At 40.2% G+C, this 26,583-nt stretch overlaps 2 protein-coding genes across 2 annotated transcripts in view; one reads left to right on the forward strand and one right to left on the reverse strand.

Annotated features, from left to right (window-relative positions):
- The window catches only part of Dhx29 (DExH-box helicase 29), a 44,004-nt gene extending 26,447 nt beyond the window's left edge, over window positions 1–17,557 (reverse strand). The window contains exons 1-8 of the mRNA XM_005065532.4: window positions 17,246–17,557; window positions 9,189–9,262; window positions 7,870–7,983; window positions 6,634–6,763; window positions 6,035–6,180; window positions 4,188–4,316; window positions 2,751–2,877; window positions 1,969–2,127 (exon numbers count right to left, since the gene is read on the reverse strand). Of these exons, the coding sequence (XP_005065589.1) occupies window positions 1,969–2,127; window positions 2,751–2,877; window positions 4,188–4,316; window positions 6,035–6,180; window positions 6,634–6,763; window positions 7,870–7,983; window positions 9,189–9,262; window positions 17,246–17,423 (1,057 nt within the window). The 5' untranslated portion in view covers window positions 17,424–17,557. The remainder of the gene's footprint in view (window positions 1–1,968; window positions 2,128–2,750; window positions 2,878–4,187; window positions 4,317–6,034; window positions 6,181–6,633; window positions 6,764–7,869; window positions 7,984–9,188; window positions 9,263–17,245) is intronic.
- A 90-nt stretch (window positions 17,558–17,647) lies between these two features.
- Window positions 17,648–26,583, forward strand: part of Mtrex (Mtr4 exosome RNA helicase) — a 62,262-nt gene continuing 53,326 nt past the window's right edge. The window contains exons 1-3 of the mRNA XM_005065533.4: window positions 17,648–18,000; window positions 22,583–22,720; window positions 24,106–24,172. Coding sequence (XP_005065590.1) covers window positions 17,870–18,000; window positions 22,583–22,720; window positions 24,106–24,172 — 336 coding nt within the window. The 5' untranslated portion in view covers window positions 17,648–17,869. The remainder of the gene's footprint in view (window positions 18,001–22,582; window positions 22,721–24,105; window positions 24,173–26,583) is intronic.

Raw genomic sequence — 26,583 nt, forward strand, 5'->3', positions numbered from 1 at the left:
ACTTGTTTTGCAGCCAAGGATGATCTTGAACTTTGATCCTCCTTGTCTTCTTCCCAATCTGAGGTGTGTACCACACCTGGCTGACCTCAACGACCTCATTAGTGTTCATATTTAGTTAACGACAATATCTGGTAGTACACCCTCCATGTGTTACTGAAAAAATATGTCACATACCATTTCTCTACTTAACATGGCCATTGCCACCAGCACCACCTTCAGTGGCTTCCTGGTCCATCTCCAGTTCATCCCTGCCAATATACTGCATACTGTTCCTTGCTAGTGTGATTACACTGGCCCTTAGGTAATTCTTTAAATGTTCAAAGTATTCCTGGCCCTGGAGCTACCAGTCTTGGGGCTAGAAAACAGTTATGATTTCAAATTTCCAGGTATACTAGTCACACCTTAAGTGCTCAATATTCATGTTTTACTATTAACTATCATATCAAGGCCGGGCGGTGGTGGCGCACGTCTTTAATCCCAGCACTCCGGAGGCAGAGGCAGGCGGATCTCTGTGAGTTCAAGACCAGGCTGGACCAAAACAATACAGAGAAACCCTGTCTCGTAAAACCAAAACAACAACAACAACAAAAAACCCAAAAAAACAAAAAAAACCTACCACATCAAATAACACAAATATAGTACGCTCTATCACAGAATATCTGCCAACTAGTGACACTATAAACTCACTTTTACTTTAAGATTTTTTACTTAACTATCTCTCTTCTGTGAGGTTCTTTCCACTGACTTCTCACCAGGCTAACATCTGACTATCTGTCAGACTACCACATTATCTTCAGAGCTAATATTAGCAGCAAGGTGGCCCCCAGTTAAATCAGACCTCTCTGCTCTATTATTATTATTATTTTACTTTAAATTATGTCTCTGTGTGGGTATGTTCACATGAGTACAAATGCCCAGAAGAGGGTGTCAGATCCTGGAACTAGAGCTACAGGTCGTTTAAAGCCACTAAAAGTGGGTGCTGGGAACTCTCCAGCTCTGCAAGAGCAGCGTTATTCTTAAAAGCCTTTATTCTCTGAAAACACAAATCATGATTTAAAATACATTTACATTTAAATACAATTTGTCTGTGCTCACATTCCATGCTTAATTGCACAAATAACATTGGGTAATTTTTGTTCACATAACTCCTTTATTTGCACATTAATGATTCAATAAATATTACTGAACAAGTGAAAAAAATGTAAAAGTCTATCATTAAATACAGGAGTGATATGTAATAAAATCTGATGAATATGCAAAGAATATGACCTCTGTGCAGCAATACACAGAAATGCATGATCACTCACATCTCGGGGTCATGGAGGAGAACTTAGGGAGTCCAAGAAATAGTTTGTTTGATTTGTGCCTAGGTACTAGGAATTCACTCACAGTCAAGGAAACACAGCAGAAACTCAGGAGAGTGCTGCTTGCTGGATCACCTTCTGGTTCATGCTTAGCTAGATTTCTTACATAGACAAGGACCACCTGTCAGAGAATGGTGCCCCTCACAGTAAGCCAGGCCCTTCTACATCAGTTGTCAATGAAGATAACCCTCACAGACATGCCCAAAGACCAATCTGATGAAGGGAAGACTGCCTCTCCAGGCACTAGAGAGCTCACTCGCTATGGCTAAGGGCATATACTGCTCTTGCAGAGGACCTGAGTTTGGTCCCCAGCACCCATGTGGAGCAGCTCACAACTGCAGCTCTAGGGCACCCAACATCTTCTTTTGGCCTCTTGGCACTGGTGCACAAACCCACATACAAACACACACACATATGATTCCAGGCAGTGTCAAGTTGATAGTTAAAATCTAACTGTCAAGTCTGGAGGATGAACTGGAGAGAGGACTTAGCCAGTGTTTCTGCAATGATACAATGCTCAGCATGGCTTATCATGAAAGCATAATTTTACTGTTTTAGTAGAATGCCCAAATGCAAAGCAACAGTCATGCTCTACTAATTTTACCTTTCTCTTCTTCTGTGGTGGCTGCAGATTTTTCAAATAAATTCAAGTTTAAAGCACGTTCACCTTCTGTAGTTGGAGGAGGCTTTTTCCTTTCATTTTGTTGATGTGAAATCTTTATGGCTGGGTTGAATACTGGATGGTCTTCTAAAGTTTCCATTTCTACCAGGAAAAAAGTCTAGTTTTATATATTTGCTTTTAGTGTTTTATATTTTGCAAATATAGCTTTAAAATGTCATGCCTTCTTTTTCTTCTACTATCAGTTACTTAATTCCTACTTGGAATCTATTCTAGAAGCCAAGTGCAGTTTATTAAATTTCATAATGTACACTAAAAAGTATTAGTGAATGTAGTAGACTAAAAAATTTAATACCTTCACTAGAAAAAGTACACATAAGATCACATTTACATTTCTTTTTTAATGGAAATAGCATTTTATAACACACACGCACGCATGCATGCACGCACGCATGCAATTGCATTACCACACACATGAATATGAGACATATAAATAAAAAATAGTATTTGGTGGCCTGAAAATCACATGAAGTATATAGGTTACTGTCCACAATAAAGTCTGATTACAACACAGTCATTCATTTTTTAAACTGATGTGGCTCCTTTATGTTGTAATACTTGGAATGCTGTAACAGACTGTAAGGTCCACAAAATCAACAATATTTATCATTTGGCTTGTTATAGGAAAAGCTAACCAATTTTTAAACTATTAGCAAAGCACAGACACACAATTACATTTCTACAAGTAAAAATTTGGAAGTGTTTACCTCTTTGAAACTTTCTTATTTTCTCTTGAGCCTCTTTTTGACCTTGTTTGTTTTTTTCTAGTTTAAAGGCAGCTGCCTGTTCCTTCATGTCCAGAAGTTTGGCTGAAAGGTTCAAGTACCTTTGATTCTTTTCCAAGTAAAATGATGAAGAGAAAAAAAAAATCTAAGAACAGTTTATCTGTGACCACTATATTATGTCAGAACTTATGATTCTTAGATCTAGCAAATCACCTTCTAGAACCTCTCAGAGAGAAATAAGACAAATGTAAGAGACATAAACGGGTGGAGGAATACTCAGCAAACACAAGGCTATGACTCTGTAGCAAAAGTCACAGAGCAGAAAGTTCAACCCTAATGACCACCTCTTTCCCTGGGTTAATAAGTTCAACCCTAATGACCACCTCTTTCCCTGGGTTAATAAGTTCAACCCTAATGACCACCTCTTTCCCTGGGTTAATAAGTTCAACCCTAATGACCACCTCTTTCCCTGGGTTAATAAGTTCAACCCTAATGACCACCTCTTTCCCTGGGTTAATAAGCCACAGCAGATGAGAAGCACACTAGCACACGGAGGAGAAGAGGCACACGAGGGTGCTGTTGTGAAATATAATGGCTATATCCAGAGGAAAACACAGCTCACTAAACACAACTACAGATGGTTGGGCCATTCTGTGGTAGACACACCAAACTGGAGTCACAGAAGATCTAGCTACTGCCTCAAATCTACCCCATTCATACTATTTCTTCCCACTTCCTTTTTAAGACACTGATCCCACAATTCCTCTACTTATGTATCTGGCCATTTTTGTTTTTCTGTCACTAGCCTTTGGTAGTAGCACTGTAGGAGTGGGGCCTGTTGGACATTACATGAACACGAGCGTGCCTTAAAGGGATACTGAGACTCCAGTCTCTTTTGCTTCCTAAACAACATGAGGTGAATAGCTCTTCTACTGACACTGTCATCATGATATTACCTGCCTTACCACAGGCCCCAAAGCAATGCAGCCCAATGATCATGGATAGACTAAAGCCTCTGAAGCTGGCAGCCAAAACAAACATTTCTAAACACTTTAAATTGGCCCAAGTAACACATCAGCCTCACACTTTTATTTTTCTTTCCCAACTGCTGGCTTCCTCTATACAGGAATATGCTTTGCCTTTCTTCTACTACTCAAAGAATTTAACATACTATTTACACATAACAGCCACGTTAAAATATGTTAAGTTTACCTCTTTAAACATGGGAGAAACGTAATTAACACTTAGTAGTTACTATGTGCCAACATTTTACATGTATGTTACTCTATTTAGTTTTTACATCTCTGCTGAGAGTTATTTGTCCAATTCAAAGGTGAGAAAAACAAAGAGTAAATAAGGTTCAGCACTGTGCCTGGTAATGCCCAGGATGCTAGAGGCCTGACTCGGAGTTCCACTCACAGGGTCAAACTTCTCTTCGTCGTCTAAGTTTTTAGAGCTCTCACTCTTTTCCTCTTCATTTTGTTGTTCAGCGTATCTCAAAATCCACTCTTTCATGTTTACCTCCATAGCTTTTTCTTCCTTTTTTGGCTAAAAAGAGAAAACATATATTTGAAAGATTGAGTTAGAGAAAGATGCCAAAACTATTAAGCTTTACTTTTATAAGTTCTTCACACTACAAAAACAGCAGACATATAAAAATTGCAAGTCATGTTATTTAATCTATAGCAAAGGACAAGCAAACTAAACTTTTTTAAAGAAGTCAAAACTTACAAAGTATATGATTACTCACTTGCTCATAATCCCAGCACCAGGGAGGTTGAGGCAGGAGGACTGTGAGTTTTAGGTTAGCCTGGAATACACAGCCAGTTCCCACCAAATACTAAACAAATAAACTAGAAGAGCATGTTAGACTTTTTGTTTTATTTTGTTTACAGAATAAAAAGTTTTAAATAGCACCCTTGAAAACTGGTGTTGTTGCTGAAAACAGTGGTTTTACAAGGATAATGCCTCCCCAGATGTTTGATAATAAATAGAGTATTTAAGACAAATGCCCTAATGAACTATACCTCCTTTAGTACCTGAAGATTTTGGCATTCTTGGGGTTCTGGAGTCAATCCCTTTCAATGATCAAGGGCAATTTTACTTGGTCTTGAGCCAGATGACATGTAAGAAGTCCGACCCCTCTGTGACCACCACATGTGAGGAAACCCAAGACAACCATTGGAAGGACTAAGTAGAGAAAGGGGACACCTGGCTGGTCTCCAGTAGAAGCATTGGTCACATGAGTAAAGCAGCCATTTTGGATGTCCCAGCCACTCCTTCTAGGACAGAGGTATTTTCAGCTGACCCTGACCCAGACTACAGAAGCATGAAAAGTAAGAAACTTGATTTAAGCCACTACCTACTGGAAGTTTCTAACAACAAGAGGCAAGACAGACAGCCTGGAAACCTGTTTAGTTATTTTTGGTTTTTGGAGACAGGGTTTCTCTTTGTAGTCCTCGCTGTCTTGGAACTCACTCTGTAGACCAGGCTGGCCTTGAACTCACAGCGATTGTATGAACTCATGCTTTTTTTTTTCTTTTCTCTGTGGTGGCCCACATAGGCTCACATATTTGAATGCCTGGTCATTAGGAAGTTGTACTAGGCGGTGTAGACCTGATGGAGTAAGGTGTGCTTTGTTGAAAGAAGTGTGTCACTAGGGAAGAGGCTTTGAGGTTTCAGCTCAAGCCAGGCCCAGTGTCACTCTCTTCCTGCGGCCTACTGATTCAGATGTAGAATGCTCAGCTCCTTCTCCAGCACGGTGTCTGCCTGCATGCTGCCATGCTTCCCGCCATGACAATAATGAACTAAACCTCTGAACCTGAAAGCCAGCCCCATTAAATGTTTTCCTTTAGAAGACTTGGCATGGTCACAGTGTCTCTTCACAACAGAAACCCTAAGACACTTCCTCTTTGTTGAGACAGGGTCTCACTATGTAGCCAAGCTAGTCTTATTCTAGTGATCCTCTTGCCTCTGCCTTATAAATGACAGGGTTATAGGTGATGTGTCACCAACCCCCGTCTAAAGTTTGTTTTTTTTTAATAAAAAAGAACTCTTTAATGTGTATGTATGTGTGTACACTACATGTATGTCTGTGGATGCCAGAAGAGAAGGTCAGATTCTCTGGAGCTGGAGTTAGACGCAGCTTGAACTGCCTCATATGGTTGGTGGCTGGGAACCGAACTCAGGTCCTCTAAAATAGTGGCAAGTACTCTTAACCACTGAGTCACCTCTCCAACCGCCTAAATATTCAATTCTTACATTACCTTAGTCTTGGTGTCTTCCTCCTGCTTTCTGGTTTTCATTTGCAAAGGAGGTGAAAGAGTAGCCTGTATCTGTCGAGACTGGAATTTTGGCCTACTTTTAGGCTGTTGCTCTTCAAATTCTTGACTGAATCCTTCAGGAAGTGCATCTTAAAAAGAAAGGCATTGAGGATAAATAGGCATATTATATGCCAGACTCGAAAATGATTATGTATACACATAAACCCATCAAGATTTAGAACATCCAATCCCATTCTCCCCTCATCTCCTACGAGTCAGCCTAGGAGAAGTCAGGTTCCACATGCCAAGCTAGAAGTGTGTGCCCTTGTCAGACGACAGCCAACCTACTTCTAGCTGCTACTAATTTTACCTCACTAGTTAAGCTCTGAAATGTTCTTTAAAAAGATTTTAACCAACAACCTCATTTGTTGGTTTTGTAGCTGTATCTGTGCCTTAAGTCCTTACCAAAAGTTACAACCACAACCCTCTACCAAACCAAACCAAAAAAACAGAAACCCAAAACAAAGCAAAACACAAAAACCCTCAAACCAGAGACATAGCCTGTTTTAGAAAAGGAAATAATTAATGACAATACTGTTTACCATCTGAAAGATTTAAGCAGAGCCAATCCAAGGCAGAATGAAGGTCACCTCCATGCAACAGTGTATTGGTCATAGCATCTTCAATATCCTTAGTCTTAAAGGAAAATGCCTGTAAAGCCATGTATAAGTCCTACCAAAGAGAAATATAAGTTACATTTGCTAATTTGATCATAGTTTTTAATTCCTGATTTCATTTTCTCATTAACTATGTTTGTTTTTTTTTTTTTTGAGTTTTTCGAGACAGCCTTTCTCTGTGGCTCTGGTGGCTGTCCTGGAACTAGCTCTTGTAGATCAGGGTGGCCTCGAACTCATAGATCCACATGCCTCTACCTCCTGAGTGCTGGGATTAAAGGCGTGTGCCACCACTGCTTGAACATTTTCTTATTAATTTTAAGTAAAAAAAAATGGATACACTATAATTTAAGTACATATTTTCTGTATGTGAATACTTAGAATTTTCTTTAGTGTCTTTTTTTTTTTTTGGTTTTTACGAGACAGGGTCTCTCTGTGTTGTTTTTTCTTTAGTGCTTTAACAAACATCTCTCCTATGAAGTATTTAAATTTACATCTACAACATGATATTTAAAAAGTTGAGCAGAACTTGTTTCAAGCTTATTCTGATACTTACTAATCAATAACTTTAATGCTATAATCTGGCATCTTTCCAAGTCTTACGTCTTTCATTTGAAAAGACTGAACAGATTGTGGGATTATCATGTCAGAACATGTAAGCAAAATGCAGGGCAGCATGTAACATACAGGTACTCAATGATGTATCTTGGGAATGCAACTTACTGTGTATGTCACCATTTCAGTGTGTGCACTTGTATCAGAGACAATTCTCTCCCTGTGCTTGCAATTAGAAACCATCTACATGTGATCCCAATGGAAGTTTAAAAGATTCACTTTTCAATTTAGAGCTGTCTCTAAATTACCCCCAATAAATGCACAAGATCCTAGACTGAATGCCTATCTCTAGAAGGAGGAAAAAAATAGCCCCAGTAAGCCAGGTATTGCCAGTCTAGGGTACAGAGGGATCCTGCCTCAAACAAAAGAAAGCCGGGCAGTGGTGGCGCATGCCTTTAATCTCAACTCTCGGGAGGCAGAGACTGGTAGATCTCTTGTGAATTTTGAGGCCACCGTAGTCTACAGAACGAGCTCTAGGACAGCCAGTGCTACACACAGAAAAACAAATGAGAAGAAAAGAAAAGAAGTGGTGGTGATGGTGGTAAGTACCTGTAATTTTTTGGCAGAAAGTCTTCCAGAAATCACTCCCTTGTCATTATTTTGCTTTTTGTGCTCATTGATCACTCCAATAATTCTTTGCTCTAGTTTATTATTAATTACCACCTGTTGAAGTCAAGAACATTTACATTAATTAGAAACTAAACTATCAAAGTATTACAGGCAAATCACACAGTTTTCTTATATTCCTTCCAACCAGACACCAAATTTTAGCTAAAAGAAGATATAATAAATAGCTTTATTTTTGAGATTACCATGCATGCATTTGACCACAATCCTACAACGTGACTATATTCCAACTGGGATATGGAAGACAACATCACCTATGGCGAGGTGAAAAACACCTCTTATAAAGCCTTCCAGGTATATGTCTTAGGCCACTCAGGGGTAGCCAGGCAAAGTTCCCAAGCCCTGCCCCACTGAATTAGATTCCTCAGAGTCAGAATCTAGAAATTTACCTTTGCAAAGCAGCCCAAGCAAACAGCTTCCTCCGTGGACTGACAAGCACACTAAAACGGACACGCCAAGTTAAAGTAAAACTCACCTATCCAGTGTGATAGGTTATAAATTCTTTGGCTCCCAGTTTGTTTTCTGTTTTTGCTACTACTCATTTACCTTCTCTTGTTTAGCTATTTTAACTGGCAAAACACAAATGTTTTACCCACAAAAGATAGTTTCCCTTTGTAACTTAACTGTTATCTAGTGAACACAAAAACATCATCCAGAAATTTAGTGTAGTCTAGGAGAATTGAAAGCTGTAATCCAGCATGACAATGCTTTGAGACACATTAAATGTTAATATCACCACTTAGAAGTTGACTTGTAAATTATGAAGGACATCATGCAGGGCCAAAGAAAGCTTTTTCCAGACTTTCCTTCATTTCTCAGGATAGGAGAGAAATAATAGGATATTATTAACAGGATATTACTAATATAGTATAAATTAAATAAATATAAATAGGATGTTGTTAATATAAATTATAGGATATTTCTAATATAAATAACAGAATATTATTTATAAAAAATTTCAATATCCCAAATTTTCTGGTTATTTGAGGATGCAACTTTAAAAGAGATTTATTTATGTGTGTGCATGTGTGTGTGCCATGTACGTGTGGGTGTTTGCAGAGACCAGAACAAGGTGTTGGACCCGAGACTGGAGAGACAGGCAGTTGCAGCTGCTTAATGTAAGTGCTAGGAAATAAGCTGGGTCCTCTGCCAGAGCAGCAAGCACTCTTAACTGCTTAAACTCTCTGCGTCTTCTTTAAAGAGATTGCTTCCTGAAATGAAGCAAAACCTTGCTTACTCACTTTCAAAATAGATTTGTCCAGATTTGCAGAACCACCGGAATCATTTGCAGAATTGAAACTATAAATTTTTGGACCTGTATGTAATAGACAATAAATAGTCAGGGAATTTAATGATTAATATTCATTACACCACTTTCATTTGCCTCTAAAGGTTGCTAAATAGTAAACCTCTGATTTTTAGCTCTTTCCCCTCACTTTACCAAAAAACTCAAGCCCTCAAAAATTTCAAATCATTTTACTAATTTGCATTCTTTAAGGAGAACTAGTTTTTTTTCTAAAACTCAAATGTCTAATTATATACACCTGAGGTCAAATATTTTCATCTTCTCATTTCTTTTCTTGTTCTTTTCTTTCTGTTTTTTTCAAGACAGGGTTTCTCTGTAGCTTTGGAGGTTGTCCTGGAACTCACTCTGTAGACCAGGCTGACCTCAAACTCACAGACATCCACCTGTCTGTGCCTCCCGAGTGCTGGGATTAAGGCGTGCACCACCACTGCCCAGATCAGATGTTCTTATGCTTGACACCTAGCTGAGCCATCTTGGGGGTTTCTAGATGTTCAAATCTAATGAGAAAATACTCTTTCCTGAAAAAGGGATGCTGAGTGAGGAGCCATCTTTTTACCCTGGCCTCAAGTACTAGCTTCTAAGGGCTGTCACAAGTCACCACACTGGATGCCTACACACAGGGGAAATTTGTCCTTCCAGTTTCAAAGTCTGGGAGTCCAAAAACAAGGTTTGAGTTCCCTCTCAAGGATTATATATTTAAACTCTCAAGGATTATATATTTAAACTGAGAATTTCATACATGTATACAATGAAATATGATCACAATCACACCCCCATTTCCCACCTCCAACTCCCCCTGTAACACCCTAACATGCTACCCTCCAAACTTCACATTTTCTTGCTGCTTCCATAGCCCACTGTGGTGGTTTAAACGAGAAACGTCCCCCACAGGCTCATGTATTTGAATGCCTTTTCCCAGATGATGGTGCTGTTTCAGGAGGTTATGGAACCTTTGGGATAAGGACCCTTGCTGAAGGAAATATATAGCTGAGGGTGGACTTCGAGGTTGTAGTCTTACCCCCCTTCTTGTTCCTGCTCTTTGCTTCCCACGTGGCTGCAAATGTGAACAGCTTCTTGCTCCTACCTCCTGGCTCTCCTGCCTGCAGCCATGACTTCCACCATGATTTGTGTGCCTGGGAGAGCACACGCAGTATGCATGGGGAGGTGAGAAGTCAACTTGCAGGAGTTACTTCTCTCCTTGCACCACACGGGGCTGATGATCAAGCTCAGGTTTGGTGGCTAGTGCTTCACCAGCTGAGCCGTCCCGTTGGCCTCTTCTTAGGTTTTGAAAAGGTTTTCACTAAATGGTTCAGGCTAACATTTAACTCACTTTGTAATTCAGGGTAAGCCTCAGCCTTCGCCTCCTGAGCAGCAGGAATAACAGGACTCCACCAACAGTTAAAGACTTCTTTATTCTTAAAAATTATTGAGGATTCAAGTACATTTTTATTTACATGGATTATAACTATTGATTTAAGATTTATCATTATATAAATTAAAAAGTAAATTTTATTCATTAGTCATTAAAAATAAGGCTGTATGTTAACGTAAAAAAAACTTTAGCAAAATGAATTTTCCAAAACAAACAAAATACATTTTCTATGTTTTGAAAAGCTTTCTTTGTTCTTGGTGCTGTTTCTTGGACACACGTGGCTTACTTAACAAATCTCACACATGTGGAGTTTAACTCTGCTTGGGCTACAACAAACTAGCAAATTTTTCTGGATGGCTTACTCAAGGGAAATTTATTTCTCACAGTCTGGAGTTCAGCAACTGTAAGATCAAGGTGCCAGCTGGATAGGTTTTACTCTGTCGTCTCTTGTCCTGTTATGTAGGTGGCCATCACCTTGCTGTGTGTTCAAATGGTTCTTCCTGTGCTTACCTACAGAAAGACTGTGATCTCAGGAGGTCTTCTTAGGAAGACACTAATTCTGCTGACCAAATCCTACCCTTCAACATCATTGGCCCTAATCACTTCCTTGCTGCTTTCACTCAAATACAGCTGCCCTGGGGGCTAGAGTTTCAACATACACATTTTGGGAACACACCCATTGGCTTGTACCAGCTGGCTTGGCACTGAATCTGGTATTATAATATGTATCATTGGAAACTCTAGAAAACTCTACTGCCCTCCAAAGCTACAGAGAAACCCTGTCTCGAAAAACCAAAACCAAAAACAAACAAAAAAAAGAAAACTCTACTGCACAACTCATGGGAAAACAAAGCACAAACAGCACAAGTTTAGAAACTCTTGCAGCACCAGTTTTGACATCACAGCTGTCCCCAGAAGTGTCAGGACTTTCTTTGGACTCTGAGCACACTTCTGAGTGCCACTGCTTTATAGCAACAGCCCCTGAATATTACCAAGTATGGCCTTGACCTAAAAGAAATAAATAACCAAGCCAATACTGGGAAAAGAGTTGAGCTTTCCTCAGGGTTGAGATTGTAAATTCCTTTACAAATACTGTTGGTTTATTTGAATTTAGTAAATTGAACATATTGAAGCAAATTCCCATCTGTCTCCTCCAACCTTTCATCTAAAACTTTCACTTATCTTACTTCCTTGCTTTCAATGCAAACTTCCAGTATAAATAAGAAAAGAGCTGACTTCCTGGAAAACCATCAGGTGACTCAAAAAATCCTGCGGTGGCATTTACAGCAAGGAGACTGGGACCCTAGGCAAGTGTTTTCAGACTACAATATTCTAAGGAACTGAAGAAATGAGACCTTACCATAGAAATACTACCAATTCAACTAAGATCCTCTCATTTGCAAGTTCATCCCAATGAATATACAATTCCTGGCACGGTACAAGTACAATAATTAAAAACTCAAAGTTGTTTTTTATGATGCATTGTTATATCTACTAATGCATTACTAGTAAGGTGCTAAAAAGTCTTAGGTTCTCTTTTCCTCAATTTTCCTATGAATGCTTAGGAAAAAAAGTGAGCTTCAGGACAGCTAGGGCTACACAGGGAAACCCTGTCTCCAAAAAACAAAAAACAACAAAAAACTTCCTAAAACCAAGTATCTTATGCAAAAAAAATGTGTGGTGAGCTTCAGACAGCCTAAACACACACCATTCCCATCAAAGCATGATACACACAAAGCCAGTGGCTATAAATTTCAAAATTAATTACACACTACACTGTATTTAGAGGGAGTTTGTTTAAAGTTATTTGTACTGATAGGCAAGTATTCTTCTGCTTTAGAGTATAATTATTAAAATGTATATAGAGCATATGAAGTGACAAATGAAAAATATGTTAAGTGAAATGGTCCACAATAAGTCATTCAATTTCTAAGAACTTAAGATTATACTGTACTACAAATAGGAGAGAGCATAAAGTATAAATGTGTATTGAATTTTTCCTGTTTCAAGTGGCGTACTTCATTTTACATTTTGTTTTCCAAGGAACCACGGGATGTTTTTGCTACTATGAATATTTCCCAACATCCTAAATCTTTTATAATTGAGTAGCAGAAAATAAATTTATGATGATTTAGATACACATCATGAATAGCTGGTTGTATAAAACTGCTTAGTAAAAACTTAAAAAAACATTGTTTTCATTCCATGTGTGTGCCAGAGAGTCAGGAGGGAGAGGGAGGGAGGAAGGGAGGGAAGGAGAGAGAGAGAGTCAGAGAGAGAGAGAGAGTCAGAGAGAGAGAGAGAGAGAGAGGGAGGGAGGGAGGGAGGGAGGGAGGGAGGGAGGGAGAGAGAGAGAGAGGCCAATAGGGGTCAGAAGACAACTTCCAAGGGTCAGTTCTCTCTTTCTACCTCATGATACCAGCAATCAGACTCAGGGGACTCAGGCCACCAGGCCTTAAATCTGAGCCATCTTGCTCCCCAGCACCCCACCTCCCTGCTGTACTTTTCCCATTGATGATTTGTTCCTTTCCTCCTGTTTATTTTCAGAGTGTCAAGCTTCCAGATTCTTACATGTGTCTAATCCATCCTCCAGGAAGAAGTAAAGGAGAAAGTAGCTATGTAAACTTGCTAAATAGTAACTCTTTTTAAAAATTCCAAGTCAAGCTTGGCAGTGGTGGCACACACCTTTAATTAAACAGGCAGAGGCAGGAGGATCTGTATTTAAGATCATTTCGAGCTACACAGTAAGTTCAAGGAAACCCAGGGCTACACAGAGAAACCCTGTTTCAAAAACAAAAACAAGCCGGGAGTTGGTGGCGCACACCTTTAATCCCAGCGCTTGAGGCAGAGGCAGGCTGATATCTGTAAGTTTGAAGCCAGCCTGATCCACAGAGTGAGTGGGACAGGCTACAAAGCAATACAGAGAAACTCTGACTTGAAAAAAAACCAAAACCAAAAACCAAAAACACCCCCCCCAAACAAAAATTGTAAGTCAATAGTCACTGAATAAAGTTAATTAATTCCCATTCTTATGTCAAGTAAAATGCTAAATATTTATGACAGCTATTTTCCTTACCACTTATTTCAGATGGTAGAAGTTAACAGAAATCTAACTAGAAGAGGGTCAGTATGCAGCATCTCAAAGACAAAAGTATCACAAATTCCAAATGTATAACCAAAAGGTCGTGTAACAATGGACCACACAACATCATCAAAGTCAACTGATTAAAAAAGAAATAAACCTGAGTCATTTCCATACTGTCTAATACTTTCTTGGAGTCCATTCCTCTTATATCATGTTATCTTCATTTCCACAATGATGCTAATGCACCCTTATCGCTAAGACATTTGAGTTAGCTCTAACTTCCTTTTCATCAGCCAAAAGATTCAAAAGGGACTCTGGTGGTTTAAGACAAAGATCCAGTACCTATCCTCACTGGGCTCATATTCTAGAGGAGTAAAACAATAAGCAACTGATTACCAGAATCGGCTGTGAGCAGAAAGTGCAGAGTGCCAAGAGTGAAGAAAGACAATCTCAATTGCTAGGACCTATGAGAACATGTACTTTGGACCTGTCACCTAAAAACACAACAGTTAGTCTCCTCACTATTTAACACTACCACCAGCCCTCACTTCCCACTGAGTTTGGTCTAGCCCCTTCTCAGGTTCCTGTCTCATTGTAAATATTTTCTCTCCCATTCCTGCCACACATTCTTCCTAGACCTACCGCATTTGCTCCCACAGGGCTTTGAGCTTGTTTCCTCTGCCTTAATATGGTCTCCAGGAATCCTAACCGTTGTTTGCTTTATCTCAGCTTAAATGTTTTATGTGGTGAGTATTACTAGTCCAAACCAAAACAGAAGACTCATCCAATTTTTACCAAGTCACTATTTTCTGTTTTTTCATGAAACAGTCTGTTTAGTAAATTGTACAAATTTGGAAGTAACCCCCCTTTCAATTTATTGGTGTTAATAACTCCTCTGACAGTCTCCTTATCATTTATCTAAGGAAATTTTTTTAAATAACAAAAAGCATTGGACTAGATATTTTAGAACTGTTAACACATATCCATTATATACTATAATTTTGTAAGCTACATAAATGTATAATTCCTCATGTAAGGGAAGACTAAACTATCATAAATACTGATATAAACAGCCATGACACATGAACTGTAGAGGTCAGGAAGATTTTTTTTTAAAGAACTGATATCTGAAATGGGTGGTATAGGGTTTTAGTGGCTAGTTCTAAGGACAAATGAAAAGGAAAAAATTAGACATGATGAGGCCAAAAGTCAAGTTCTATTTGGAACCAAGAACATACCAGATTTACAACAGCTGAAATAAGATTAGCAAAGACACTAGACTTCTATGCTAGCTGAATGGTTTAATTTTAGTACAGTTAATAAGGATGCTATGGAAGAACACAGACATGATCAATCAACGTAGCATTTCTGAAAGATCAATCTGTTGTCATGTTGGACTAACTGGAGGAGAAAAGAGCAAAACTCCAGGGACCTATTAAGGGGCTCTGTTGGTACTCCATGTGAATACTTAAATGAGAATGTGTACAAAACATGGCAAGTCAAAGGTATGTTAAGATTACACAGGGCTTGGCTACAGAGTAAATGCAAACCAAGGAAAGCATCAAAAGTAACTTAAGGGGGCATCAAGATGGCCTAGATCATAAAGATGTTTGCTGCCAAGCCTGATGATCTGAGTTTGATCTCTGAATCAACTCTCACAAGTGGTCCTCTTACATGTACATGTGTGTGTGCACACATATACAAAATAAATAGATGTTAAAACTATTTTAAAGCTGGGAAATAGTGGCACACACCTTTAATCCCAGAACTTGGGAGGAAGAGGCAGGCGTATCTCTGTGAGTTAGAGGTCAGGTTCCAAATAGGAGCAAGTTCCAAAATAGGCTCCAAAACTATACAGAGAAACCCTGTCTTGAAAACACACACCATACACCACACACACACACACACACACACACACACACACACACACACACACACACACGAAAAACAGTGTAAGAAAATGCCAGTATAAGAGATGTCAATTGAGAAGTCATCTGCAGGACTGAAAGTCATTGAAACACAATGGCAAAGGCACAAGTGAGGGCAAAAGGAACTATGCTGTAAATAGGGCTGTAAAACAGAGCTACACTGCCAAGGACAGACACCTTGAGAAAGTTAACATTTTAGGACTGGAGGGAAAGGAAGATAAATCATGTTATAACGACTATCAGAAACTTGAAAGAATTCAGTGAGATGCCAGTAGACATAGGGAAAGAAAAAGACCTTGGTCTGCAGCTTGTGACTGCTACAGAATTCTCAGGGGGAAATGTGTCACACTTGAAACCACAAATCTAATAATAATTTGCAATTGCAAAGGACTAGGTCTAAGTGCAGTAGATGCTTATTTCTCCAGTCCCATCTTTCCCCCCCTTGTTCACAAAGCTTATTCTATGAATTCTTCAAGAGCTCCAAGCCTTTCTTTCTTTTCTTTTCTTTTTTTTTTTTTTTTTTTTTTTTTTTTTGGTTTTTCAAGGCAGGGTTTCTCTGTATTGTTTTGGATCCGCCTGCCTCTGCCTCCCAAGTGCTGGGATTAAAGGCGTGCGCCACCAACACCTGGCTCCAAGCCTTTCTTAACTCCAGATCTTTGGATTGTTAGTTATTTCTACTATGCTTTACAGAGTTAACTTCAGGACAGCCTCTAATTTCAGCAGGACTGTCCCTTTTTCATTATTCCTCATTGTAAAAGCAGGAACACACTGTTAAGCTTTCTTCCCGGGCTCCTCTTGGTGGGAGCTTAACTTAACAACTATGAAGCAACATGTCTGTTTGCATGATTAGTAAATTAGATTCCTAAGCTGCTCTAGAGGTGATTTTGCCAGTCTTATTATCACCAGTTTATATATCAGAATTTGTACATATATAAACACATATGCTTGCAAGTTTTTGTTGACTGAAACACAAAAAGAACTACACACAAACAGAATAAAACAGTACATAATTTTGATGTTTATGAAACTAACCGGAATAGTAGCAGGTAGGTACTAGTCACCTTCATGTTATCAAATCAATCTGCAGGGTAAGCAAAAATGCAAGTCTGCAGGAATTTTACAGTAAATTAATCCAGGGTTCAGTGTGTAAAGTGCTGTTATTCTTAGGAAATACTGACTTCTAGAATATACGAGAGTACTGCATAGATGCTGAGGAAGCCACGAATGAAGATCAGGCAGAAAGCAGCGTTGGCATCAGGAAAGGAGGACTTCACTGTGTACTACTTACTATACTCCGCATTAGCGGAGTAGCTGTCTTGACAGCTCAGGGTAGATTGCTACGGAACAACAGTAGATGCTATTATTTTGTTCTTAGAAGGGGAAAAAGAGTAAGTCAGAGAGACAACGCCAAGCTGTAACGGAGTAACTTTAGTAACTTTAATGGCCAAAGGCCCTTAGACCGATCTACAAGGCCACTCCACCGACAGCTAGCAAGCTCGTGTGTGAAGGGTAACTAGTTCGGATCTCATCAGCTCAGCTCTGACTGTTCTTTGCTGCACAAGGGGCAAGGACCGAGGGCAGAAGCCTGAGCACTGGACCAAGCGTACCTTGCTTGACTCGGGGCTCCCGGGCGCCGGCGGGTACGGCGGGCACCGGCCTGGCTACGGGCTTCTTGCTCTGCTCCCCAACAGCTCCCGCCTCGGCACTTCTGGCTCTGGAGGCAGACACCGTAGCCCGCACCGCCGCAGCTGCCGGCGCCTTGTGTTTCTTGTTTTTGCCGCCCATGTTTCAGCTGCAGGAGAGTGTTCTTCCAGCTCCAGATCCCGATCCCGGCTGCCACACAACAGAAGCTGGAGAGCTACTCACGTTAGCCGGCTCCCACGCCTCCACCCAGCCTCCTCCATCCGGGCTCCTCGGCTGGGGCTCCGGCTCAATTGGTCCGTTTCACCAGGCTCCGCCTCTTGGCTCCCGGGAACCCGCGGCATGTCTGGTGTTGCCAGCCACTGAACGCTGGGTTTTTAGTCGTCGAACTCCCCACCTCGCAGTGGTCGAAAGAAAAAAGAAGGGGCAAAACCCAGACTAAAAGGGGGAAAAGTCACGCCGGCCTAAAGAGTCGCTCATTCTTTTTTTGATGCCTACGGGCCACCGTAGATCCCCTATTTGGCGTCACTCCAGGTGAGATCGCGAGGCCTCCTGGGTAGGAGGGAGATTCGGTCTCCGAGCTCCGGAAGATGGCGGACGCCTTCGGGGACGAGCTTTTCAGCGTTTTCGAGGACGATTCGACCACAGCGGGAGCCAAGAAAGGCAAAGAAAAGGAGAAAGAGAAATGGAAGGGCCCGCCGGCCTCCACAGACAAGGCCGGGTAAGGAAGACTTGCAGGCTGGTTTTGCCTTTCCCGTTTCGGGTGCCTAGGGAGGAAGCCGCACGGAAGAGTGGGTGTTTGTCGAGTGGAGTCGGCGGGTGGAGGAGTTTGGGGGGAAAGGGAGAACACGTGGGTGGGGGTACGGACTCGGCGTCCGCGCGTGTCCGCAGGCAGCGTGAGCTCTGCCGCCGCCGCGCCTCCTCAGGCCATGCTTGCTGGCGGCAGCCGCGACTTCGCAGGCTGCGTTCAGGGTTCTTCTTCTACAACTTCTTCTGCTGCTGCTGCTGTTGTTGTTTGGGGGGCGTCACCAGCGCAGAACCTCTCACGCAGCCTTTAAAAAGTTGGGAACTAGTTGAGCCAAGGTTGAAACGTTTAGGAAAGGGCTTTTAAGCCGCGAAGGCAGATAGCTACAGGAGGAAGGGGTTTACTCTCCCCAAGTTGTAGGTTTAAGGGGAAAAAAAATCGGACTCAAGATCTCGCTATTGTAAGTTAGGCAGGCCTCGAACTCGCTGTTCTGTTAATTCGGTTTCCCTAGAGCTGGAATTGCTGGTGCGTCCCCACCGCACTCAGCCAAACCAGTTTTTATTTCTTTCTGCATCTCTTACCTGGCTGGACTCTAGATATTAAAAAAACAAATTCTCTTGGGGCGGAGGAGATGGCCAGTGGATAAGCGTTGCCTTCTGTGCGAGTTTGAGGACCTAATTTCGAGTCCTCAGGCCCCACATAAGAAATTGGGTATACATGTGTGAGAGCGCCTGTTAACCCAGCACTGCGGGGCACTCAGACCAGAGAACTGTTGGGGCTGCCAATCCAGCCTCAGCGTAATTTCAGTGAGAAGCCGTGTCTCAAGGGAATAACGTAGGATGCTGGAAGTCCTCTGGCCTCCGCGATGTGCCCAAGTGCAGGTACCACACAAATAGACAAAAAACTCTCCTCATTATCAAAGTTAGTTTCCGTTGTCAGCCGGAGGGATTGCCTTCCCCAGATTGACCTGCGGACAAGTCTTTGCAGCGTTTTCCTTATTGCTAATTTATGTGGTAGGGTCCATTATCTTCTCTGGGCAGGTGGGCCTGCGCAGTTTAAGGGAATTGAACAAGCCAATGAGCAGCTTTTCTCTGTGGTCTCTGCCTCCAAGTTCTTGCTTTGGCTTTCTTGGATGACAGATGGTAAACCCTTTCCAAGTTGGTTTTGGTCAGTGTTTTATTACAGCAACCAAAAATCGTACCGGGATGCAGCTGTTCATTTTTTACCTTGAAATACAGTTCATGAAGAAAAGGCAAGCTTAGTGCTTGGTTGTGTATCAGGTGTTGGGTTTTTTTGTTTGTTTTGCTTTTTCGAGACAGGGTTTCTCTGTGACTTTGGGAGGCTGTCCTGGAACTAGCTATTGTAGACTAGGCTGGTCTGGAACTCACAGAGATCTGCCTGCCTCTGCCTCCCGAGTGCTGGGATTAAAGGCGTGCGCCACCACCGCCCGGCTTGTTTTTGTATTTTAGAGACAAGGTTTCACTATGTAGCCATTATTGGTCTTGTAGACATGCCTATTGGAATTACAAGTGTGCATCACCGCACCGGGCTGCATCACCACACCTCCCTCCCCTCCCCTTTTTGTCCCTCTGTCCTTTCATTGGTTAATTGAAAAACTCTAAACCATCCTCACAATCAGAAAAACTATTTCTGCACCTCTACGACTTTCTTTGTAGTGCATTCTCATCTTAACAAGCCTTCTACCTGTGCAGCCTATTTTCCCCATTGCTGGACAGTTTACATCGTCCAGGATTTGCTTAAATCTAACATTTACATTTCATTTCAGCATTATATATATATAAAACCTAGCTTCACTCTGTGTATTTGCTGTTTGTTTCTGTAACATATATCAACACTTTTCTCTTTATTGCTGAGAATTGGGTTTTAGGGCATCTTTTTTGAGCCGTAGTACTTCCATCTTCACTGTAGGGGTGCTGGGATTACAGTTGCAAAACATCACAACTGATACAGGGATATCAAATTCATGTCTTCAGGCCTGTGTGTGGTGTTTTTATGGCTGAGCACTGTTTCCATTATCTTGCTCTTTGAACTTAACAGTCATTGAACCAGTGAGAGCACTTCAAGCTAATGCTAATAAATTTATTTTTATCCTTAAGATTTATTTATGTTATGTGTATGAATGTGTTACGTACATGCATGTATGTGTGTGCACATATGTGTACCTGTTGTATTCCCCAGAACTAGAGTTACCAATGACTGTAAGCCACCATGTTGGTGCTGGGGATCAAACCTGGTTCCTTCACAAGACCAGCAAGTGCTTTTAAGAGCCCAGCTATCTCTTCAGCCCCATCTTGTGAGTTTTTTAAGGAGACCTGATCAGGTTTTTGTCCCTTATATGCTTTCTAGTGTCAGGGTGTCTAGATTCACTGCCCTGGGGCTGGAATAAGCTGTTTCACTAAACAGTCTTTAGTTTTTTTGTAATGCGAATGTTATTTACTGCTGGTGTTGGTTCTGTCTGATTCCATTACTTTTAGATTTTTCAGTGTAAATTGTTTAGGGAAGCTTTCTTTAGAAAAATAACATTTATACACTTCTGATGTAATAAGGGATTTTAAACATCTTAAATATGAATGCTTTTTTTGCTCTAAATCCTTCATAATTACATTATAGTGTTTTTATTTTTGAGACAAGGTTTCTCTGTGTAACCCTGGCTGTCCTGGAACTTGCTCTGTAGACTAGTCCTCGAACCCACAGATATATACCTACTTCTGACTCCCTAGTGCACAAGCCACCACTACCTGGCTACATAATAGTATTACTTGACATGTGATAGTTTAAAACATAAGAGTAATGTTCTAGGGCTGGAGAGATGGCTTATAGGATAAGAGCACTGGCTGCTCTTCCAGAGGTTCTGAGTTCAAATCCCAGCAACCACATGGTGACTCACAACCATCTATAGTGAGATCTGGAGCCCTCTTCTGGTGTGCAACAGTACATACCTTTTCACTTTAATGGTTTTAAAACTTTCCTGCTTTTGTTTTTCCCCTTTCTCTTTTAATGATAGCTTTAACTAAATTCTTAATTTTTGTGGAGTGCAATTATCTTTTTACATTTTAGTAATTTTATATTATGTAGCTAGCAAAAGATAAATTTCTCATTTCATTTTATGGAAGCTATCTGTTCACCACTTTTTGTTTTGGTTTATGAGGCTCTCTCTTTAGCCCTGGCTGGCCTCAAACTCACTATGTTTACCAGGCAGGCCTGTGATCTGCCTGTGAGTACTGGAGCAGAGTCCTGCATGCAGCACAATGCCTTACTGGTTATTTAATTTTTAAAAACTTTTACGTGTATGGCTGTTTTATTTTCATGTCTGTGTGCTACATACTTGTGTGGTGCCCTTAGAAGCCAGAAGGTGGAATTGGATACCCTGGGACTCAAGCTACACAGAGTTGAGAGCTGCTGTGTGTGTGCTGGGAATTGAACTCAGGTCCTCTGGAAGACCTTTGTTGGGTCATGTCTCAGTAATTTCATTTATTTTTGACCTTGCAGCTAAATCTAAGATTTGCATGGGATATGGAATTGATTTTTGTGTTTGAGTAGAAATTAGATTGAATTCATTACAGATATTCAAGCTATGAAGCCTTAGCTAGTGCCACTTCGAATTCTTTTTGGTTGCCTCCTTTTTTGTGTGGTGGTTGTTTTGTTTTGTTTTTTCTTTTTTGCTTGTTTTTGTCTTTTATGAAACAGGATATCACTGTGCAGCCTTGGCTGCCCTTGAGTTTACATCCTGCTACCTTAGCCTCCTGAATTCTCTGATTTCTTCTGCATACTACCACACCTGGCTTCTTGTTAGTACTTTGACCTTCAAATCCAACCATACAGTTTTTTTCTTTCAAATAATATAATATTAGAGAAAGTGTGCAAGTTTGTTACAGTCTTCATGTTAACCTCTACCCTTTTAAGGAACAATGAACTTAATGAAATTTTTGTTACTGTGTTTTTTTTATGGGGATTTCAGTATTTTAAAGCAACCCTTCCAAGAAAATGTGAAATATATAAGGAGTATTATTCAGCTTTACTAAAGTTAGAGTATTCTCAGAGTTGGCCAGCTTTGATTTGTGAGGGTCATTTATTTAAATAATGACTTTGCTTTTGCTAAGTGTGTATAGTATATTAAATAATATGGGGTTGTTTTAAAATTAGAATTGATACTATGAAATTTATTCTAAGTCAGCAGTTCTCAACCTGTGGGTCGTAACACCTTTGGAAGCTGTGTATCAGATATCCTGCATATTAGATATTTACATTAAGAATCATGGCTTGGCGGTGGTGATGCACACCTTTAGTCCCAGCAGAGTGGGACTTGGGAGGCAGAGGCAGGTGGATCTTCCAACCTGCTCTGCAGAGTGAGTCCAGGACAACCAGGACTGATACACAGAGAAACTGTCTGGGGTGGGATTCATGACAGTACCAAAATGGCAACTATGGAGTAGTAATGAAATAATTTTATGGTTGGGGGTCACCACAACATGAGGGACTGTCTTAAAGCATGGAGGGCATTAGGTTGAGAACCACTCCTAAATTGTTTGTTTTTCAGGAAACGATTGGATGCCAAATTACAATCAGAATCAACCAGTGGTGGGAAAAACAAGAGAGATGTAGATGTTGAAGGCACAGATGAACCAATTTTTGGCAAGAAACCCAGGATAGAAGACTCTATTAATGACGACCTAAGGTAGTATTTCTTAAAGTTAGTAACTCTTGATTTGATAGAAGTATGACTTTTGTTGTTGTTTTGTTTTTGTTTGTTTTTTTCCTAATGGGGTCTCTTTGTATAGCTATGCTTGTCTTGGAACTCTACTCTGTAGACCAGGCTGGCTTTGAACTCATGGAGATCTCACTATCTCTGCCCTCTAAGCGCTGGGATTAAAGGTGTGCACCACTACTGCCCGCCTTAGATGCATGATATTTTTAAAATTTGTTATTTTATAATTTTATAAGCATGGAAACATATAACAACTATTTAAATATGGAGAAATAGAAGACATAAATGATTCCTATTTTGATATTTTTTTTTAGAATCCAATTTTAAGAAAGATCCTGGACTTTTTTTTTAAGAAGAGAGAAGATCTTTTCTTACAGATGTTTTGTGATTGGTAGAAAGTGATAATAGAGTAACACTGACCCAGGGGTAGGAATAAGTGTGTATGAACATTAAGAAAGTAGATTTTCATTGCTTCAAGTAGTACCATGACTTGATGGTCAAAACTACTTCTCTTGATGAGGGAGACCTCCGTGGATGCCTCTGACTAAAGATTTTCTGATATACTTCTCAAAATTTTAAAGCTGGAACTTTTACTCCTTCCTGGTAACAATATATTTGGTTGGCTTGGTTTTCACTGGATAATGCTGTTTACAGTTTTGTTTTTCCTTAGCCTGTTTAGGTTATTATAGCTATTAAATTCTCTGCTATGAATGGTGATAAAAGTGTCACTGAAACATTTGAGATGGTGCCATTTGCACTGCTGTAGAGTAGTGAGATAGGTTGCAAAATAATAGTGGCTGTATTCTTTAAGTCCTTGTTACCTGTTGCTGGAACTTTTGTGTTTTTGCCAGGAATCTATTTATTGTCTTAAAGTACATATCATAAATAAGTCCAGTGTAGAAATACATCTAGTTTAATTTATTTATAGTTTTGTCCTCTCAGAATTCAGAGAGCCTATATCAGCATAGTGTAGGATTTTGATGAGATTATCTATAAATTATAGCAACATCTAAATTGATTTATTTTTTACCTTCTGTTGTATAATGTTTTTTGAATCAGCTTTGTGTTTTGAGGTAGTGACAGTGCTTTGAAGACAGATTTTATCTAAAATAGTAGAGCTAAGCTGATATTTTTTTGAATGATTTATGTAGCAGTCTGTTATATATATAACAAAAGATGATCCTAGAATTTTTAATTTTCAGGTTATTTGATACATGACATCTCTGAATATAATAACTAAAATATTTTGGGTTTACAGTATTATAATTGGGCGGTGTTATTTTGTTTAACAGTGCAGATAGGAGGCTTATGATCTAATTATTGAAAATAATTCATGTCATTTTAATAACTTTAAGTTTGGCAGACCTGATGCCCAGAGTCAAGGTACAATCAGTTGAGACAGTTGAAGGTTGTACACATGAGGTAAGTACGACAAATGCTCCTTTTCTTTGTACTGCTTAATAGGGTGATCAGCAGGCTGTTCAGTGTTGAAGGCCTTGGAATCATGTTATTTCTGTGGGATTCATGTAATATGATGGAAGAGCTATAGCTCTGTGATGAAGCCTTGGGTCCACATGCTAGCTCCTAACTATAATCTTGGGCACATTTTCTAACCTCTTTGAGCACAGTTTAATTTGTAAATTTAGAACAGTGAGATTTGCTCCATAGGATAGCTGTAAAGATTATGTTATTTTAAAAAAATGGGGAAATTACCCAGCACAAAGCTAATGTTTAGGACATATTTATTCTCATACTCTTAAAGTTACCAGCTCTGTTTTTGCAGTTTACATGCTATTTCATGTCATGCTCAAGTGACTAATGAATTGTTATTAGATGGTGGTTACTGATGGCTTATAGTATCCATTGCAATGAAACTTTATATTAGGCAGGACTTGCAAGATAGTTCAGTGGATAAAAGAGCTTGCCATGCATACGAGGTGACCTGAGTTCAATCCCTGAACCCAGGGTGGAAGGAGAGCTGTCCACACTGTGCTGAGACACATGAGCCTTTCTGTAGCCATAAATAAAATATTAAAAATCCTTTAAAAACTCACAATAGGTTATTATTACTCTTAATTAAGTCTATTTAATGTGTGGAGAAAGTCCAGATTAATAAAAATGGCACTTGGTGTGGATTTAGAACCTTGCATATATACAAATTGTTTTTCTGCTGAAAGTCTCTTTTCTGGGAAATGCCCAATTAACCTCTTCCAGTACTTACTTTAGACCCTGTCCAATGCTGTGGTTTACAAAAAAACAAAGTCCCCAAACAGTTCAGGGCCCCCTGTGAAAAGGGCAGAAGCTCTTTCTGTGCTCCATGGTTAGCCTTGCTGCCCCACATCTACCCCGATTTTGTCACTTCTTCTCGTGTACCTGTGCTGTCTTCATGGAGGTGCTTGAGGGTGTCAGGTTGGAGTGTCCCGATTGTAGTCTCTACAGCCAGCCCACTTGTCCGGTCACATCCACTGAGAGGAAAAGCCTTATCTGTGCCGTGTAGACAGTGATTGATCTGACAGTGTTCTTGGTTGTATCTGACCTCATCGCAACAGAGCCTCTGTCAATTACATCTTTCTCGGTGTATCATGGAGCCTCCTTTTCTAGTTGACAATTCATGTTAGTGTATGAACACTGAGGATTAATTGCTTGTGTCTTTTTTAGACACTATGTCGCTTTTCTTTTAGTTGTACTTCTTCATTCAGTGCATGTTTTTAGTGCCAAATGAAACAGCCATGATCCCTTCTTAGTATTGCTATAGTATTCTGCTTGAATCTCTCTCAGATTTCCTAACCTTTCTTTGATGGTCTCTTTTGGGGGGGGTTTCTTTTTTGGTTTTTACGAGACAGGGTTTCTCTGTATTGTTTGGGAGGCTGTCGGTCCAGCCCGGCCTCGAACTCACAGAGATCCACCTGCCTCTACCTCCCGAGTGCTGGGATTAAAGGTGTGGGCCACCACCACCCAGCTTTTTTGATTTAATCTGTTAAAGTTATATGTCTTCTCTATTTCTCTGAAATTGCTCTGGCAAAAATCACCAGTGACCTAGCATTCATTTCTTGACATTCTTTACTGTCCTGCCTTTTTTTTGACTCCTTAATGTTTGTGGATTCTCTCTCTCTCTCTCTCTCATGTGTGTGTGTGTGTGTGTGTGTGTGTGCGCGCGTGCGTGCGTGCATGCGTGGGTGTGTTGTGTGTGTGATGCCCATTTGAATGCATGGAGAATGCTAGATGTCTTGTTCTATCTTATTTTCATGGTCTCTTACGGTACCTGATAGCTGTAAATGTGTAGGCTTATTTTAGGATTTTCTATTCCATTGGTTTACATGTCTCTCTGAACTTTTCCTTTTTTTTTTTTTTTTTTTTTTTTTTGTTGTTGCTTTTTGATACAGGGTTTCTATGTAGCCCTGGCTATCCCAAAATTGACTATGTAGACCAGGCTGGCCTCAAACTCACAGAGATCATCTACCTCTGCCTGAGTGCTGAGCTTAAAGACATGTGCTACCACATGATTCACTTTTTCTTTTTTATTCTATTTTCTTTTTTTGGTTTTTATGAGACAGGGTTTCTCTGTATTGTTTTGGAGGCTGTCAGTCCAGCCCAGCCTCGAACTCACAGAGATCCGCCTGCCTCTGCCTCTTGAGTGCTGGGATTAAAGGCATGCGCCACCACCACCCGGCTTCTATTTTCATTATTTAAAACACATTGTAAATTTAAATATATTTTGATCATATTCTTCTCCCCAGAGTCCTTCCAGATCCTCTTACCCTCCCTACCCACCCACCTTTTTCTTTCTCAAAAAACAAAAACCCAATACAACAACTTCCAGCCAAAAAGACAAA

Source organism: Mesocricetus auratus, unplaced genomic scaffold, assembly GCF_017639785.1.
Source record: "Mesocricetus auratus isolate SY011 unplaced genomic scaffold, BCM_Maur_2.0 Super-Scaffold_100020, whole genome shotgun sequence".
Classification (NCBI taxonomy): Eukaryota; Metazoa; Chordata; class Mammalia; order Rodentia; family Cricetidae; genus Mesocricetus; species Mesocricetus auratus.